The sequence below is a fragment of the Vipera berus genome (assembly GCF_964194415.1).
Source record: "Vipera berus genome assembly, chromosome: 1".
NCBI classification, from domain to species: domain Eukaryota; kingdom Metazoa; phylum Chordata; class Lepidosauria; order Squamata; family Viperidae; genus Vipera; species Vipera berus.
Genome location: NC_138202.1, coordinates 190,626,071 through 190,640,853, shown reverse-complemented (window position 1 = coordinate 190,640,853; position 14,783 = coordinate 190,626,071). Strand labels below are relative to the sequence as shown.

Genomic DNA, 14,783 nt, shown 5'->3' with positions numbered 1-14,783 from the left:
CCTGAGACTTAGTGATGATTCCTTAGTGATAATCCTGTTCCTTTTTTAAAAAAATCAGAATGCAGGCGTGTGGGGGAAGGGGGGGGCTAAATCAAAAGTTAGAACTAAAAAGATTTTTAAAGTAAAACCGATGCCTGAAAATAATAGTTAAAAACTATAACTTTTTCAATGTTTTTATCTATCCCAAAACACCCCAAAGCCATCTGCAAGATAAGCTAATAGCTTTGAATACTTTCTAGCTTGCCAAAGAGACCAAAGGCCTGCAGCTTTCATAAAATTAAAGTTTCCATGTTCCACTACGGAGTCTAGTCCAAATGTCTAATTTCTAATTAGGTATGAATAATAAAAACACGTTGATATGATAAACTCCAAACTTGTCAGTGCTGCTAACATCAGATGTTCTTGCTTTGACAACAGATGGAAATGCAGCCATTTTCTCTATTGCTTTTAGAATTAGTTGATGCTGGGAGGGGAAATAGGGATGAGAGTCCAGCTAGTCATAACAATAATAACTCAGCAGTGGGAACCCAAGGACATTGGGCCCAGAGTTGATAGAGTTTTGGCGGGCTAGAGAGCTGTGGAGAGAGCCTGTGGTTTAAGCTAATTGGGGAATGTGATTTATGATTGTTTATTGGAGGAGGGAATTGTACTTTGTATCCAGGGGAGGGGAATTTAGTGTGGTTTCAACTATGTAGTGCCAATACTTTGTTTCTTGATTAAAAGATTCTTTAAGGTAAACAATGCCTCAAAGTTCTTTTGAAGAATTTCATCATCAACAACCATGACACTTAAAACAGGAACCACTTTTTGGACAAAAAACTACAGCATTTCCAAATATGGCCTGAACCCCACTTCCTAACTGTTTATGCTAACTAAATGTGTTACTCATATAACAGTAGAAAGGACAAGGACAAGAGTCTAAGATCTTTATCCTTTAGGTCTCCTTAGAGCTTTCAGGCATATATATATTTAAATGTTTAAATTAACTTATTGAGGCACCTGGGAGAAAATCTTATTATTGCAGGGAACAAATCTGTACATAATCAATAAGACTGCATTCTTTATTTCAAAGGCCATCTCACAGAGGATAGAATCCCTATATCCAGTGGTGGGAAATCCATTCTGGGCCTGGGCAACAAAAAATTAGTTACCAGTTCTTCCAAAGTGGTGTGAACTGGCTGAATCCCACCACTGCCTATATCAGATTGGAATTAACTGTAGGGATGATTTATTATGAACTACTATATTTTGTTTTCTTTGTATCTATTTGCATTTTTGTATCAGGTTTATAAAATTGATACTGTCAATTTACTTAATTTTAAGCCTTTCTCTTCCTCCTCTCCTCCTCCTCTTCCATGACTAGGTCCTCACTAAAATCATCTACTCCAGATAGAATCTGCCCACCAACGTATTAGCCAAGATGGAATGCAGTGAATTCCTACTCAGTAAGGAATTAGGGAATGGGTTCTGTTGGATGGTCACAACTTCTTGCTCTGGGAAATTACTTCCCAGGTCAGGATATTGCTCATTCTGTTAATATTTTGTATGGCAATACCTGTAAATATTTTCCTCTTCTGCAGGACCATTTGTGGAGAAAACTCTACATAGATGTACAGCATTATAGTGATTTATATGTGTTTTTATTGTTTTGCGGAAATTGTAAGCTATTTAGCATCTCTGGTATATTTAGAATATTAAAAAGGTAATAATAAATAAAGATGTGTGTAGCCGTGAATTCTTTGTATGCATGCATTTTGGGCTCCTTAAAAAAAACTGACTTTTGCCTGAAAAGGATTGAGAATGTAGTTTCTCTAGAAGATTTGTATCCTCTACTCAGTACCCTCTAAATCTGAATTACATTGGATTTGGGGCATTTCTATTACATTCTGGTTTGGTTTTGAATTAAAAGTAATAGTGTTTGTGTGCATATGATGAAATTTTCCATTTTGGCTTCTGCGTTACTTTGATTTTTTTTCTTTTTTTTTCTTTATACTTTTATTTAAATATATAGGAACTTCATCATTATTAGTACCATACCACTTGAAAACAACAACAAAGGAAAATGATCCGTACAGTATACACACTTTCATACAGAATAGAATTAGAATTTCTCTTTGGAGAAAATTAGAGATGTTTCTCAGAAAACATTAAAGAAGTGACAAACTGATTCTGCATTTCAAATTGCAGCTTTGGTTTCCTGTTCCATCTGCAAATAATATTTTTTCTTCTTTCTCATAAAAACACTTCACACTTTTCAAAAGCGTTGCAATGATAATAATTACTTGTCTTTACTGTGAGTTTGTTCTTTATTTTATTTTATTCTATCAAATCTTTTCAGACCCATAGTAACTTAAAAAATAAGACCACACAGAATGATAATTATAACCTCCAATGTAATTAATCTTAAAATAAACAAAGTAAGAAGATATCTCAAACAGATATATCTGGAGAACTGGTGCATAGCCAAAGTTTTCTTTAAAAGAGTCTCATTTATCATTTATCTGATCTTTTGTACCATCCCACCTTTTCTTAAGCTTAAAATGAAATCTGAATATGTTCATATAGTGTACTAACTTCAGTAAGTGTTTAAGATAGCAGCTGGACTATATTGTCATTTAGACTGATCTCAATAAAATATTGATAAAGGTACTATCAATTTGTTGATTTTTTAATGTTTCTCTCTCATAGACTATTTTTTAATTTATCCTAAATCAAGTCATTATAGAAATAAAAGATTGCAAAACCTATTTGAAATTCCCATTATATTTTAAAATATTTGCCTTCTAATACATTCAATTAATTGGATACAAAACCCAATTTCTTTGTATTTAGCTGTTGCTGCCTATTTCTTCATACTGCATTTTATAATGCATGCAAAGGTCAATCTCAACATCAGTATATCCAATTTACATATGATTTCCATAGATGACAAACAAATGCTATGCATCCTGACATCATACAAATACCAGACTTCCCCATGAAAAAAGACATATATTGGTGATAGGACACTCCTCAGAGAAATGGAATCAGCAATTTGTAGATTGGACAATCAATTTAGGGGTGTGGGAGCAAAGATTAAAGATGTGGTTGAGGGACTTACTAAAATAAGTCCACATATTATTTTCTTTTTCTCCTCTTTCATATGTAGATAAATGATATGACAAAGAGTCTGAAAACAATATCAAGAGACAATGAGCAGTTCAGCATGAAAGCCAAAGAATTAGAGCTACAGTACTGGTGTTTTCATCAGTACTTCCAAAGGAAGATCAACATCCAGTGAGGAAATGAAGGATTTTAGAAGTAAACCACTGGTTTACTTTAAGGGATGGTGCAATCAAGAGAACTTCAGATTTCTAGAGCATGTCTACTGTACTACATAAAAGGCTTCTGGCAGGCTGCACTTCATAAGAACCAGGAAGACCATATTTGGAAAATTAGCTTGGCTTAACTCAAGGGCTTTAAATTATGGAGGGCATCATCGGATCATCCCAGGGTCTCAGTTCAGCATACCATCCTAGCACCAACAGGGCAGCAGAACGAGCGAACGCTATGGGGGAGCGTTACCTGAGGTACTATGTGTCATATCAACAGTCCAACTGGGTGGACCTGTTAGCGTTCACAGAGGTGGCACACCACAACGCAGTGCACAGCAGTACTGGGTTTTCTCCTTTCAGGGTGATGTTTGGTCAAGAGTTCGTTCCCATTCCCAAGTATGCTCAAGGGGATCTCTTACCTTGCCAACCTAGGGAGTGCAGTTACAAAGGCCCTAGTAAAGGCTGGAGAAATGAACAAAGAGCAGGCAGATAAAAAGAAGAGACCTCATAAGCCCTTCCAGGTGGGAGACCTAGTGTACCTCTGCACGATGTACTTGCGGCTGCACGTACCATATGAGAAACTAGGGCTGAAGTTCCTAGGACCATTCCGAGTAGTACAGGTCATTAACCCCATAATCGTCCGGCTTCAGCTACCCAAATATTTGGGCAAAATACATCCTGTATTTATTTATTTATTTATTTTATCACATTTGTATACCGCCCTTTCCCTGAGGACTCAGGGCGGTTTACAGGGAATTAAAAATCAAAACATACAAAAGTTAAAAACCAGTTAAAAATATTAAATTCACCCTGTACACTTAAAAACCCCAGTTAAAATTTTCTCCTCATAGTAGCTTGCTGAAGCTGGTTGTGGAATAATCCCATGGACCAGCCAAAGGGGGACCAGAGCCTGTAGTGGGCGACCACTTCAAGGTCCAAGAAATCCTAGACTCTCAGGTTCGGAGGGGAAGGTTGCAGTACATTGTTCTGTGTAAGGGGTTTCCCATTACGGAGGCATACTGGGTGGGGGAGGTGGACGTTCATGCACCCCGTCTGGTTTGAGCATTCCATAGTCAGCATCCAGGGAAGCCAGGTGGAGGGCTGGCCGAACCGTCCAGTCGGATGGACGACTGTTCATCCAAACCCTCTTATCTTCCAGGTGGAGCCCTGGTAGGGGGAGCTGCCTGTCAAGCCCTGTGGGCCCGACATACAGTGAGGGGGGGAGGAAGAATCCCGCGTCGGCTCCCCTCCCTGCCTCCTGACTAAACGCTGTTGCACCAGGCCGCCGCGAGCTCTCCACCGGCCCTACCACTTCTCAGCTGGCTGCTGCAGGCCTTACCGGGGCCCTGGAACGTCAGAGGGTGTTGCTACTCACGTTGCCGCCTCCCTGCCTACCGCCGCTGATGCCAGCCCCATCACCTCCCAGCTGGCAGTCCAACACCTCAAAGGGCCGCCGCCACTGTAGCGAGCCTTCCGGAGCTCGTATTGCACTGGCAAGGCCTGGGGGCAGTTGCAACCACACCTCCCCTTGTGGAGCCAACAGCAGTGAGGCCGGCCATCTGGGCTTGAGGGTGGGCTTGCCTGAACTACCTACCTGTTTTGCGGTGGACTGTTGGACATGGGGGGGGGGCTGAAGGACGCATGGAGGGTGGTGGGCAGCATAGAGTAGTGTGAGCTGTTTTGCAAAGAAAGTTGCAAGGGGGGGAGGAGGGATTATAAAGGATTGTGGGTGGATGCTGGTTTGTGGCCTACGGGTGGGGTCCTGTCCCCGGATGGCTATGTAAGCGCTGGGAGCAATTCACTCTCAGCGCTGACTGCTTTTGAGCTGAATAAAGCCTTTTGTTTGTTGCACGTTCCTGCTTGGAAATTCTTGCTTTCATCCTACAAAGGACGTGTTTGACAATTAGCTTGGCTTAACTAAAGGGCTTTAAATTACAACTGGAAAGAAACAGTGACCAGTTTTTAGGAACTTTAGGACCTAATCCCAAGCATAAACCTAAGACAACCAATTAAACAATGAGGTAGGGAGTGGTGAGAAGGAAGGGGAACTCAGATATAAAACAGGAGACATAAGAAGAAAATAACACCGATGCCTATATACTAAATGTTGAAAGTATGAAGAACAAACAGGACCAACTTGAAGTCCTAATACACAAGCCCAGGTATGACATGGTTGCCATTATTAAAAGTTGGTGGGATGAAACCCCTTATTGGCATGTACTGCTAAAAGTTGTTCAAAAGAAACATACCTAACATGGGAGATAGAATTGCATTATATGTAAGAAGCTACACCTCTACAGAAATGCATAAAACCAAGGATAAAAGCCTTGAATACATATGGGTAAATATTACAGGCCACCCAACCAAGCAGAGAATTAGATGAACCTTTTGCTATCAGTTAGTTAAGGCAGGAGTCCTCAATCCCCGGGTTGTGGCCCACTACCAGGCCGTAGCCTGTTTGAAACCAACCCGTGCAGGTGACGGGCAAGTGCATCCATGCATGTGCAAAGCTCCCCTCATGCGAGTGGTGGCCGCTTGCCCTCTCACACGAAACTCCCCTCAAACAAGCAGCAGCCATCTTGCGTTTGCATGCGAAACTCCCTTTCTGCAAGCAATGGCCATTTTACACTCACTGCAAAGCTCCCCTTGCACAAGCAGCAGTCACTTGCCCTCACATGCAAAGCTCCCCTTTCATAAGTGGCAGCCATCTTACACTTGCTGTGAAGCTCCCTTTGTTTGAGCAGCAGGTGTGTGTGGTCACCGCTCATGTAAATGGAGCTGTGCATGCTTGCGCCCACCTGCCCACTATTTATATATCCCCTCTCCCCTCCCCCGCCTTGTCACCAAGCCAGAAAATTTGGGGACTGCCGAGTTAAGGTGTGCAGGAAACAGACCAGGGTAGTAATGGGGGACGGGCCTTAGGAGAAACCTAATAGCTATCTTCCAATTCTTGTGGGACTATCACAGGGAAGAGAGGGTCTATTTATCCTCCAACACATTTGAGGACAGGACCAGAAGCAACGGGTGGAAACTTGTTACAGAGAGATCCATCCTGGAACTAAGGAGAAATTTCCTGACAGTGAGAGCAATTAGTAAATGAAACAGCTTGCCTCCTGAAGTTTGGGTGTTCCAACAGTGAGGTTTTCAAGAGAAGACTGGACAACCAATTGTCCAGGATGGAATAAAGACTCCTGCCTTGGGCAGAGGGTTGAACTAGAACAGGGCTTTTCAACCTTTTCACAGACTGTACCACCTTTAGGACATGATAATATTTGAATACCACCAGTGGCTTAGCAAGGTGTAAAAAACCTAACAACAACAAAAAAAGGAAAAAAGTGATAAAGTACACCCAGATGCTCCACATTTGAGAAGCTTTTCAGATAGATTTACTGTACCTGGTCACTCATTCTGAAAATATCTGCACTTTGGGTTTTGACAATATAGATATCCTCAATTACCATCCACATTTAGAACTGGTTACTTGGTCACTAAGTAAGGCAGTAGCTAAGAGATGCCCCTGCTGTGCTTATGAACTCTGTTCAGCTTTACAGACCTGCAAAGTTTCTAAATGCAAGGATAGGTTGCCCAGTTATTTTTTCCATCAGTTGTTAACTCTGAACAGCTGCTAAATGAGGCAGTCACTAAACAATGACTACTTTTATCAGTAATTTATACTTAATCCCTTTTCTAGTAATGATTACCTTATCACAGAAATATTCATATGTCTAATAATTTAGCTGCTGTGCAACCAACTTCCACACGCAAGGTGTTCAGTGAGCTGCCTACCAGTCAGAGCTGATTTTTCCATTAAAGCACTGCTGCTTCAGACCTTTTACTGATGTGGCTGCCTAGCTACATAGGAGCATCTGCTCCCACCCACAAAACTGCACTGAAGAATTTTACATTTTTATTCAAGTTGAGAGCACCTTTCTAAGTACTTTTCAGAAAGCAATGGATATCCTTCTTCAAAATCACCTGATTTACATAAGATCATTCAGGGTTCCATATCCCTCCCTGCTTTTGTCAGAGTTCCTAGAGAGGATCAGTCCTCACAGACAGGCCTGCTGCAACCCTCTCAGATTAATATGGTTTCTTGTTGCTGAGCTCCAATACCACAGCCCCCGATAGGACCATTCTGGGTAGATTGAGGGGAAATATACCCCAGCAAATATGATTGGGCAGAGATTCCCAATTCATCTTAAGGCAACAATAAAAAAGAACAAAACATACTGTTTTATTGAAATAAAAAATTCTGGACCAATGCGCAAACTCTGAGCCTTAGCAATAACTCAGCAATAGTTAATAAAACAGGAAAGGCAACAGAAGAATCCAGATACCTTTCCAGGGTTTCTACAAGTACATTTTTCAAGACAAAAATGACCAGTCCATAATTACAGATGACTCCCAGCACCTTTGTTTGCATTCCCAGGAGATTAGCAGCCTATTTTCCCCATTTTAATTCTTAGAACCTCCACCTTTCCCCCCACAAAAAGGCCACCAAAAGCCACATCCAATGGAGCACCTCTGTCCCCTAAACAACAAAAAAAAGATTTTCCTATCCCTCCTCAGCCTGACATCTGGGAACAAGGAAGCCCTCCATTTGAAGCTTTCTAAACTTCCTTCATCCAGATTTGGAAAATAAACTGTGGCTGCCCTAATATTTACTCCAAACTAACCCGAATTCCAGAAATGTGGTTTTACAGCTGATCAGCTGTAGCTGCGCTCGTGGAACCTAGGCTCCTGCCCAGCTCGCTTTCTCGTGCTTCTCTGGAAAACATGCTGCTTGCTAACTTAGCAGAAGCCCCAGGATCAGTGCCAGGCTACAGCTGATCCACGCTTCTGGGCAGCTCAGCAGAAGCGCGGATCAGCTGTTGCTCCGCTCTTGGGCTCCTGCCCAGCTCGCTTGCTCACTAACTCAACCTTCGCCTGAAAACATGTGCTTGCTAAACATGCCATTTGCTTGCTCTTCCCCAAAAACATGCCGCTTGTTCACTCACTCTTCCTCCGAAAACAGGTCGCTCGCTCACTGTTCCTCTGAAAACAGGCCACTTGCTCTGTCTCTCCTCACTGCTTCAGTAAGAAAAGCCTCTTCTCTTCTCGGTCTGCCCATTTTATACCTTCTCTTCTCTCCACCCTCCTCCTCCTTTTCTGTTCTGGGTGCACCAGAAGCTCCAATTACCATGTTGCCACATGGCAGATCCTGGGGATTCTGCGAAGCTCTGCAGCTCCAGCTGATCTAATTCAGGTCTGTGTGGCTCTGCTTTAACTGGTTCCCTCCCCCACTACAATTAGCTAGGGCTCACGTACCACCAGCCAGTTGCTAAAGTACCACTGGTGGTACACGTACCACCGGTGGTACACGTACCACCAGTTGAAAAGCCCTGAACTAGAAGACCTCCAAGATCCCTTTCAACCCTATTGTTCTATGACTTCCTTTCCAATTTCTAAGCCCAGGAATTAAAAGAGCATGACCGTGCTGGATCAGCAGGCAGAGTAGTGTTATAACTAGGTGTGGCTTGTGTCTTCAATGGGATGCCATGTGGTAGGATTTTCTATAGAAATAAAATTTCAATTTTAGCCATTCTTTCCACAGGTAAAGGTAAAGGTTCCCCTGCACATGCGTGCTAGTCGTTTTCCGACTCTAGGGGCTGGTGCTCATCTCCATTTCAAAGCCGAAGAGCCAGTGCTTGTCCGAGGACGTCTCTGTGGTCATGTGGCCGGCATGACTAGACGCCAAAGGCGCACGGAACGCTGTTACCTTCCCACCGTAGTGGTCCCTATTTTTCTACTTGCATTTTTTTTACATGCTTTCGAACTGCTAGGTTGGCAGAAGCTGGGATGAGTAACAGGCGCTCACTCTGTTACGTGGCACTCGGGATTCGACCCACCAAACTGCCGACCTTCTGATCAACAAGCTCAGCGTCCTAACCCACTGAGCCACCGCGTCCCTATCTTCCACAGGTAGGAGAAAGTAAATTCCAACTTTATTTTCAAATTTACAGAGAATAAATCTAGGGTGTGGGATTTAAATCTAAATAGTTTGTTACATACATGTTTACCAAAACAAAGCAAGTAAGACTAATTTGCTTCTAAACAGATTTGCATTGAGAACAAAAAAATTGTATTATTTTATAAATGTAAACATATTATTTCTTTACCTGATCAATTATTTGACTTCAGTTGAGGAAATCATGGTGGATTTTATCCAGTCACAAAATAGAAATTGTATATGTCAGTTATAAGTTTATATCTCACCTCTATTAGTAGGATCTAAATGTACAACAAATATAACTATTCTCATTTCATGAACTACTACTCATTCTTACTTAACACTGCAAATGTTGCATCAGAGTCAGGATATGAGCCATCCTCACTGGACTATTCATACTTTACCACAACCTTTATTTAGTGTTTTGTTTATTTCTTCAGCAATAAATGCTTCGGCATTTGTGCTGAATCTTAGCTGTTGTTTTTAGAAAGGTGTTATGGAACATATTAACTAAAATAGGAAGGGAAAGGGGAGTGGAACTAAAACTTTCCTATTTTTCTCATTATCATTTAAGCAGTGAGAATGCTTAAGAGTCTTGAGCAAGAATTAAGGGGAAGGTTGCAAAATACTGCTAGAATAGCTGCTAGAATTCATTCCAGCCTCTTTATCAACAGTGTGTGGTACACTGTATACATAAATATACTTGTCTCAGAAGTAAAAAAGAACAGTTCCCCAAATAAATAAGTCACTGCAATTTTATTATTAATAACTATGTATCTCTGGCATGCAGTTATTAATTTTCAAAATTAAAAAAATAATTAAAAACGTTTTACTGCCAATTTTTGACCTGAGATATCCTGTATACTGTATACATGTGTGTAAGGGAAAGCATGTGCACACATTCATACACATGCAATTTATTAAATTTGTGTCCTAGTGATACAATAGATCAGGGCTTTTCAACCAGTGGTACGGGTACCACCTGTGGTACATTGGCACCTAGCAGGTGGTACGTGACCATCCTAGAAAATTAGCGGGGGAGGGGAATGAGCTGAACCGGGGGCAGCACCACACAAGCCTGAGTGAGAGATGGCTGGAACTGCAGGGCTGTCAGGGCTCAGTGGAAGTGCCAGGGTCAGCGCTTCTTCGGGCCTGTCATGGTTCAGTGGAAGCATCAGGATCAGCACCAAGCTCCAGCTGGAGCTCGGCGCTGATCCTGGCACTTCTGAGCCCAGAAGAAGCGCCGATCAGCTGGAATTTTGCAGCATCTCCAGGGTCTTGTGATTTACATTCAGATGCTTGGCAACTGATTCATATTTATGATGGTCACAGTGTCCAAAACCTGCTGCAACCACCCAGCAGATGGGGGGAATAAAAGCCAAACACCCCCCATGCCACCCCTGCTGCCAATCCTCAACAGAAATGCTCACAACAATGAAAACCTCGGACAGGAGGAAGAGCGCCACCAGGCAGGCAGGTGTCTTGCTCGGCTGTGGCTTGAGGGGCACTTTTTCCAGTGCCATTGTAACTTCAGTCACTAAGTGAACTGTTGTAAGTCAAGGACTACCTATACTTCATCACTTTTTCCCCTTTTTTGTCATCAAGTTTTTGACACCTTGCTAGGCGCCTGGTGTACTTCAATATTGCCATATTCTAAAAGTGGTACAATGGGTGAAAAGGTTGAAAAGCCCTGCAATAGATCTACTATGCTTCTGACATGTTGGATGGGGAACTTGAATTACTCTTTGATGATAGTTCCTATCTCTATAGGGAGCTCCAGTCAATAGTTGTAGGAACGTGCAGTTGGATTGTTAAGAGCAGTAGTACTTGGCTCCACCCCTTCCTGATTTCTTTTTAACGTCTGCTGTTTTGGAGTGAGGGTACCAGTATGCAGTGATAGTCAATTTTACATCCCCACACAGGTTCAGACTTAATCCCAGTAAAATGGGGATATTGGCTCCAACATGATCCAATACTAACTCCACACATAGAGCAATAGAACCTAGACCTACATTGTCAGAGCCCCTCAAATGTATTTGCCTTTAATCCTTCCCTTTCTCCCTTCCTTGCTTTTGCCTATGTATTTTCAGGGCTTGCCATACTGTTGGGGGAGGATGCTTGCATGGGGATTATTATTTGCTTTGTTCTGCTTTTTATGAGATGCCCTCCCTCTGGGCAAGAGGAATGTGACCTGAAAACAACTGCCTTACCTCCAGACAACGGAGCTTGGGACTGTTGGGAAATGAAACCGAAAGACACCTTGAGAAGTGTGCTAAATCTCCAGCTTCTCATATCACTGTGGCACCTGTGTATTGGCTGGATTTCAACCAGATGGTTGGACACTGATGGAAGGAGCCGTGTATTGCCTTTTTGATGTAATCCTTTATGTGCCAAATCTTTAGACCTTGCTTCATTCTCTTGCCATCACTAACTTTCAATAAAAGTTCCTTTTGAAACTGCCTGTTTCAAGAGTTCTGCTTTCTTGGGAGAACTAGTTGAGGCATGTCCTTACATATATACTGCTTCACAGTGCTTTCCAGCAGTGGTCTTCAACCCTCAGGCCACAGCCCACTACCAGAATTGGGTCATGCAAGTGGCTGGCCGGAGTACATGTGTATGCACGTACAGCTTGACTTGAATGAATGATAGGCTGGCAGGCACTCTACATGTGCGCATGAGCCTGCCACTCATGCAAGTCGAGATGTGTGTGTGCGCCAGCCTGCCACTTGTGCAAGGGCTGCATGTGCACATGCAGACCCACTGCTCACAAAGTCTAGTTTCCCCTTCCCCCCAAAGCCAGGCTGCCAAGCGCAAAAGTTGGGGATCTCTGCTTTATAGCACTCTCTAAATGGTTTACAGAATCAGTATATTTCCCCCAATAATCTGGGTCCTCATTTTAGTGACCTCGGAAGGATGAAAGGCTGAGTCAACCTTGAGCCAGTCAGGATTGAAGGAATCAAACTCCTGGCAATGTGAGCAGAGTTAGCCTGCAATACGGCAATCTAACCACTGCATTCCCAGAGCTCTTCTATCTATTTATTTATCAACTATCTATCTATCTATCTATCTATCTATCTATCTATCTATCTATCTATCTATCTATCTATCTATCTATTATTAGAACTTTTATTATAAGATTATAATAAAGATAAATATGTAATAATAATAATAAGTGTAAACAAATTTAGTAACTCTTCACCCTCTCTAAAGTAATAAATATTTATTTCTTCTTCCTATATTCCATCTCTTATTTATAAAGAAATCTATAAACATCATCTTTTCAGTCCTGGTGTTAGCAAGACGTTACTGGCAGAAGTAACAACATAGCTTGTTTTAACCTTGATCAAATAAATCAGCTTTATATGCTTTCCTTTTTCTTCCAACAGTTTTAGTTCATTCAAATATTGTAGGATTTGATTTCTCTTCATTTCTTCTTATCCCATTGCACAGAGTTCTATAAGACATTAATAAGCCCTTTTGTAAATCCAGTAGGGGAAAAAATATTAGCCAGGTCATGCTTTTGGATTTTCACTTGTATTTGCCATTTAAATTTTAAAGCCTTGGCTAAGTGCTTTTGTGGGTCAAGTAAAACATTCTTTTCTAAGTCATTTTCTTGGCCTCTCAGTTGTAAATCCACTTTCAACACCATCTCTACCTTGTCTAGTAAAATTTGTTCTACATCTTTTGGATATAGTGTATTGATAATGTTTACTTGAGTGGCCTGCTGAGTCCATGTCTAAGACTTCATAGTAACCTTATTCAACAACTGAACAATAGCAAAGTTATTTGGAAAGGACCCGATACTAGCTGAATTCTTAAAAATAGATTATGTTTGGTGGGTACCAATACTGACTTCTCTGTTATGTAGACTATCCTTTTTAGATGCCCAAGCAGTGCAATCAATTTATTACAGTCCTTATAAGAAATAATGTGTTGGCAGAGGAGCAGGTAAGGTTTAAGATGGCACAGTCAATATTTTACCATTGAATTGCACTCTATTACCTCGTTAAAAAAAATATTCCCACTACCCTAGATCCATTCTCTCCGCCTCCTTTATTAATATAAATGTAATTTTTGATTCAATCTCCAAAGAGTGGCTATGGGAAAAATTAGCAATGTCTACTGTTGATTGCCAACAATTTTGTCTAATTATGATGCTATGAAAAATACAGAAACCTTTTTGTACCACTACCACCTCAAGAAAAGCTAAGCTAACACAGCTCCCATTCTTTTCCGCTTTCAACTACTGGCCAAAAAAAAGAGTTTACCTTATGAAACTAGCAAACAAACCACCTTTAGAAGTTATTTATTGATCTTTACAAAAGGACTGCGATCTCATTAATTCTTGTACACCTACAGTCAAACAAATGTACATTCTGCACAGGTTTGAATTTAATATTCCTCATATTCTTCACTGAAGTGAACAACTCTTCCTCTGTTTTCACTTCCTCTCTACAGAAACGTAAGATCAGTACACTAAAGGAAGGGGGTGTGACTTTAGCCATTTTCTAAAGAGAGGGTTGTGGGTTTGTTTTATTTTTATTATTAATACAGAAGTGACTCTTCGGAAGAATAGGAATTCCACATTTTCACAGTTAACAAAGAAACTTGAGATGAAGCCACAGAGACTGCTTTATGTATGTTTTATATTTCTTTTAGTGGGTATTTCTCTTCTTTGAAGTGAGATTATTACTCTACATTGTGTAGTTATAATTCGTTTACCTTTTCTTTAGAAAAATCTATGAATTGACATTACTTTTTACTTATTCATGTCATGAATTGTCAGCTATTCCACTATTTTTGTTTCCCTGTGGTTTTAATGTGACCAAGCTTTAATTCTTCTGTTATCAGCAGCCGCAGATACTTTTCGCCATCAAGGTAACATATCTGTTATGCCACAAAGACTTGATGCTCTATTTTTGTTTGCTTGTCTTGTTTTATGTTTAATTAAGAAAAAGCAACATGTTTCTTGACTGTGTTCTTAACTACCATTTTTCAATTCTAAATCAACTTCTCAATTTTAAATCCTGGCATATGGAGAGTAGAGTCCCTGTTCAGTCATGGCATTGTATGCAGTTAGGTACCTATCACAAGGGTACTTAAAATATCCTAAAATTGTAATTTTAAAAAATAAGCATGGTTTCAGCTGTGTAACTGGGCGCAGATAGGTCCAGTCTATCTAAAGCTCTTAGTGGTAGCTGCATCAAGATGGCCAGGCAGGGCTTTCTGGAATTATTAAGCAGAGACCTACTTGTTTTAAAATAAGAAAGGAAACCTGGTTCCACCCAACATTCTGCACATGAGGAAATGGGGGTCAGAGTAGAGTTTCTGAACACAGTTCTTTGCTGAAATACTATTCAAAAATGTTTAACTTTTTTCTATCTATTACTGTGGAGGAGTTAGCTACTTATAAGCATGTGGTATTAGATGTAAAGAACTGTGTGAGTTTTGTTTTTTCATGCTTAGCAGTAAGCTACAGT

At 41.0% G+C, this 14,783-nt stretch overlaps 1 protein-coding gene across 1 annotated transcript in view; it reads left to right on the top strand.

The window, feature by feature from the left end:
• The first annotated feature begins 13,865 nt into the window (after nucleotides 1–13,865).
• Nucleotides 13,866–14,783, top strand: part of ITGB2 (integrin subunit beta 2) — a 42,624-nt gene continuing 41,706 nt past the window's right edge. Inside the window, exon 1 of the mRNA XM_081341002.1 lies at nucleotides 13,866–13,940. Within this exon, the coding sequence (XP_081197128.1) occupies nucleotides 13,917–13,940 (24 nt within the window). The 5' untranslated portion in view covers nucleotides 13,866–13,916. The remainder of the gene's footprint in view (nucleotides 13,941–14,783) is intronic.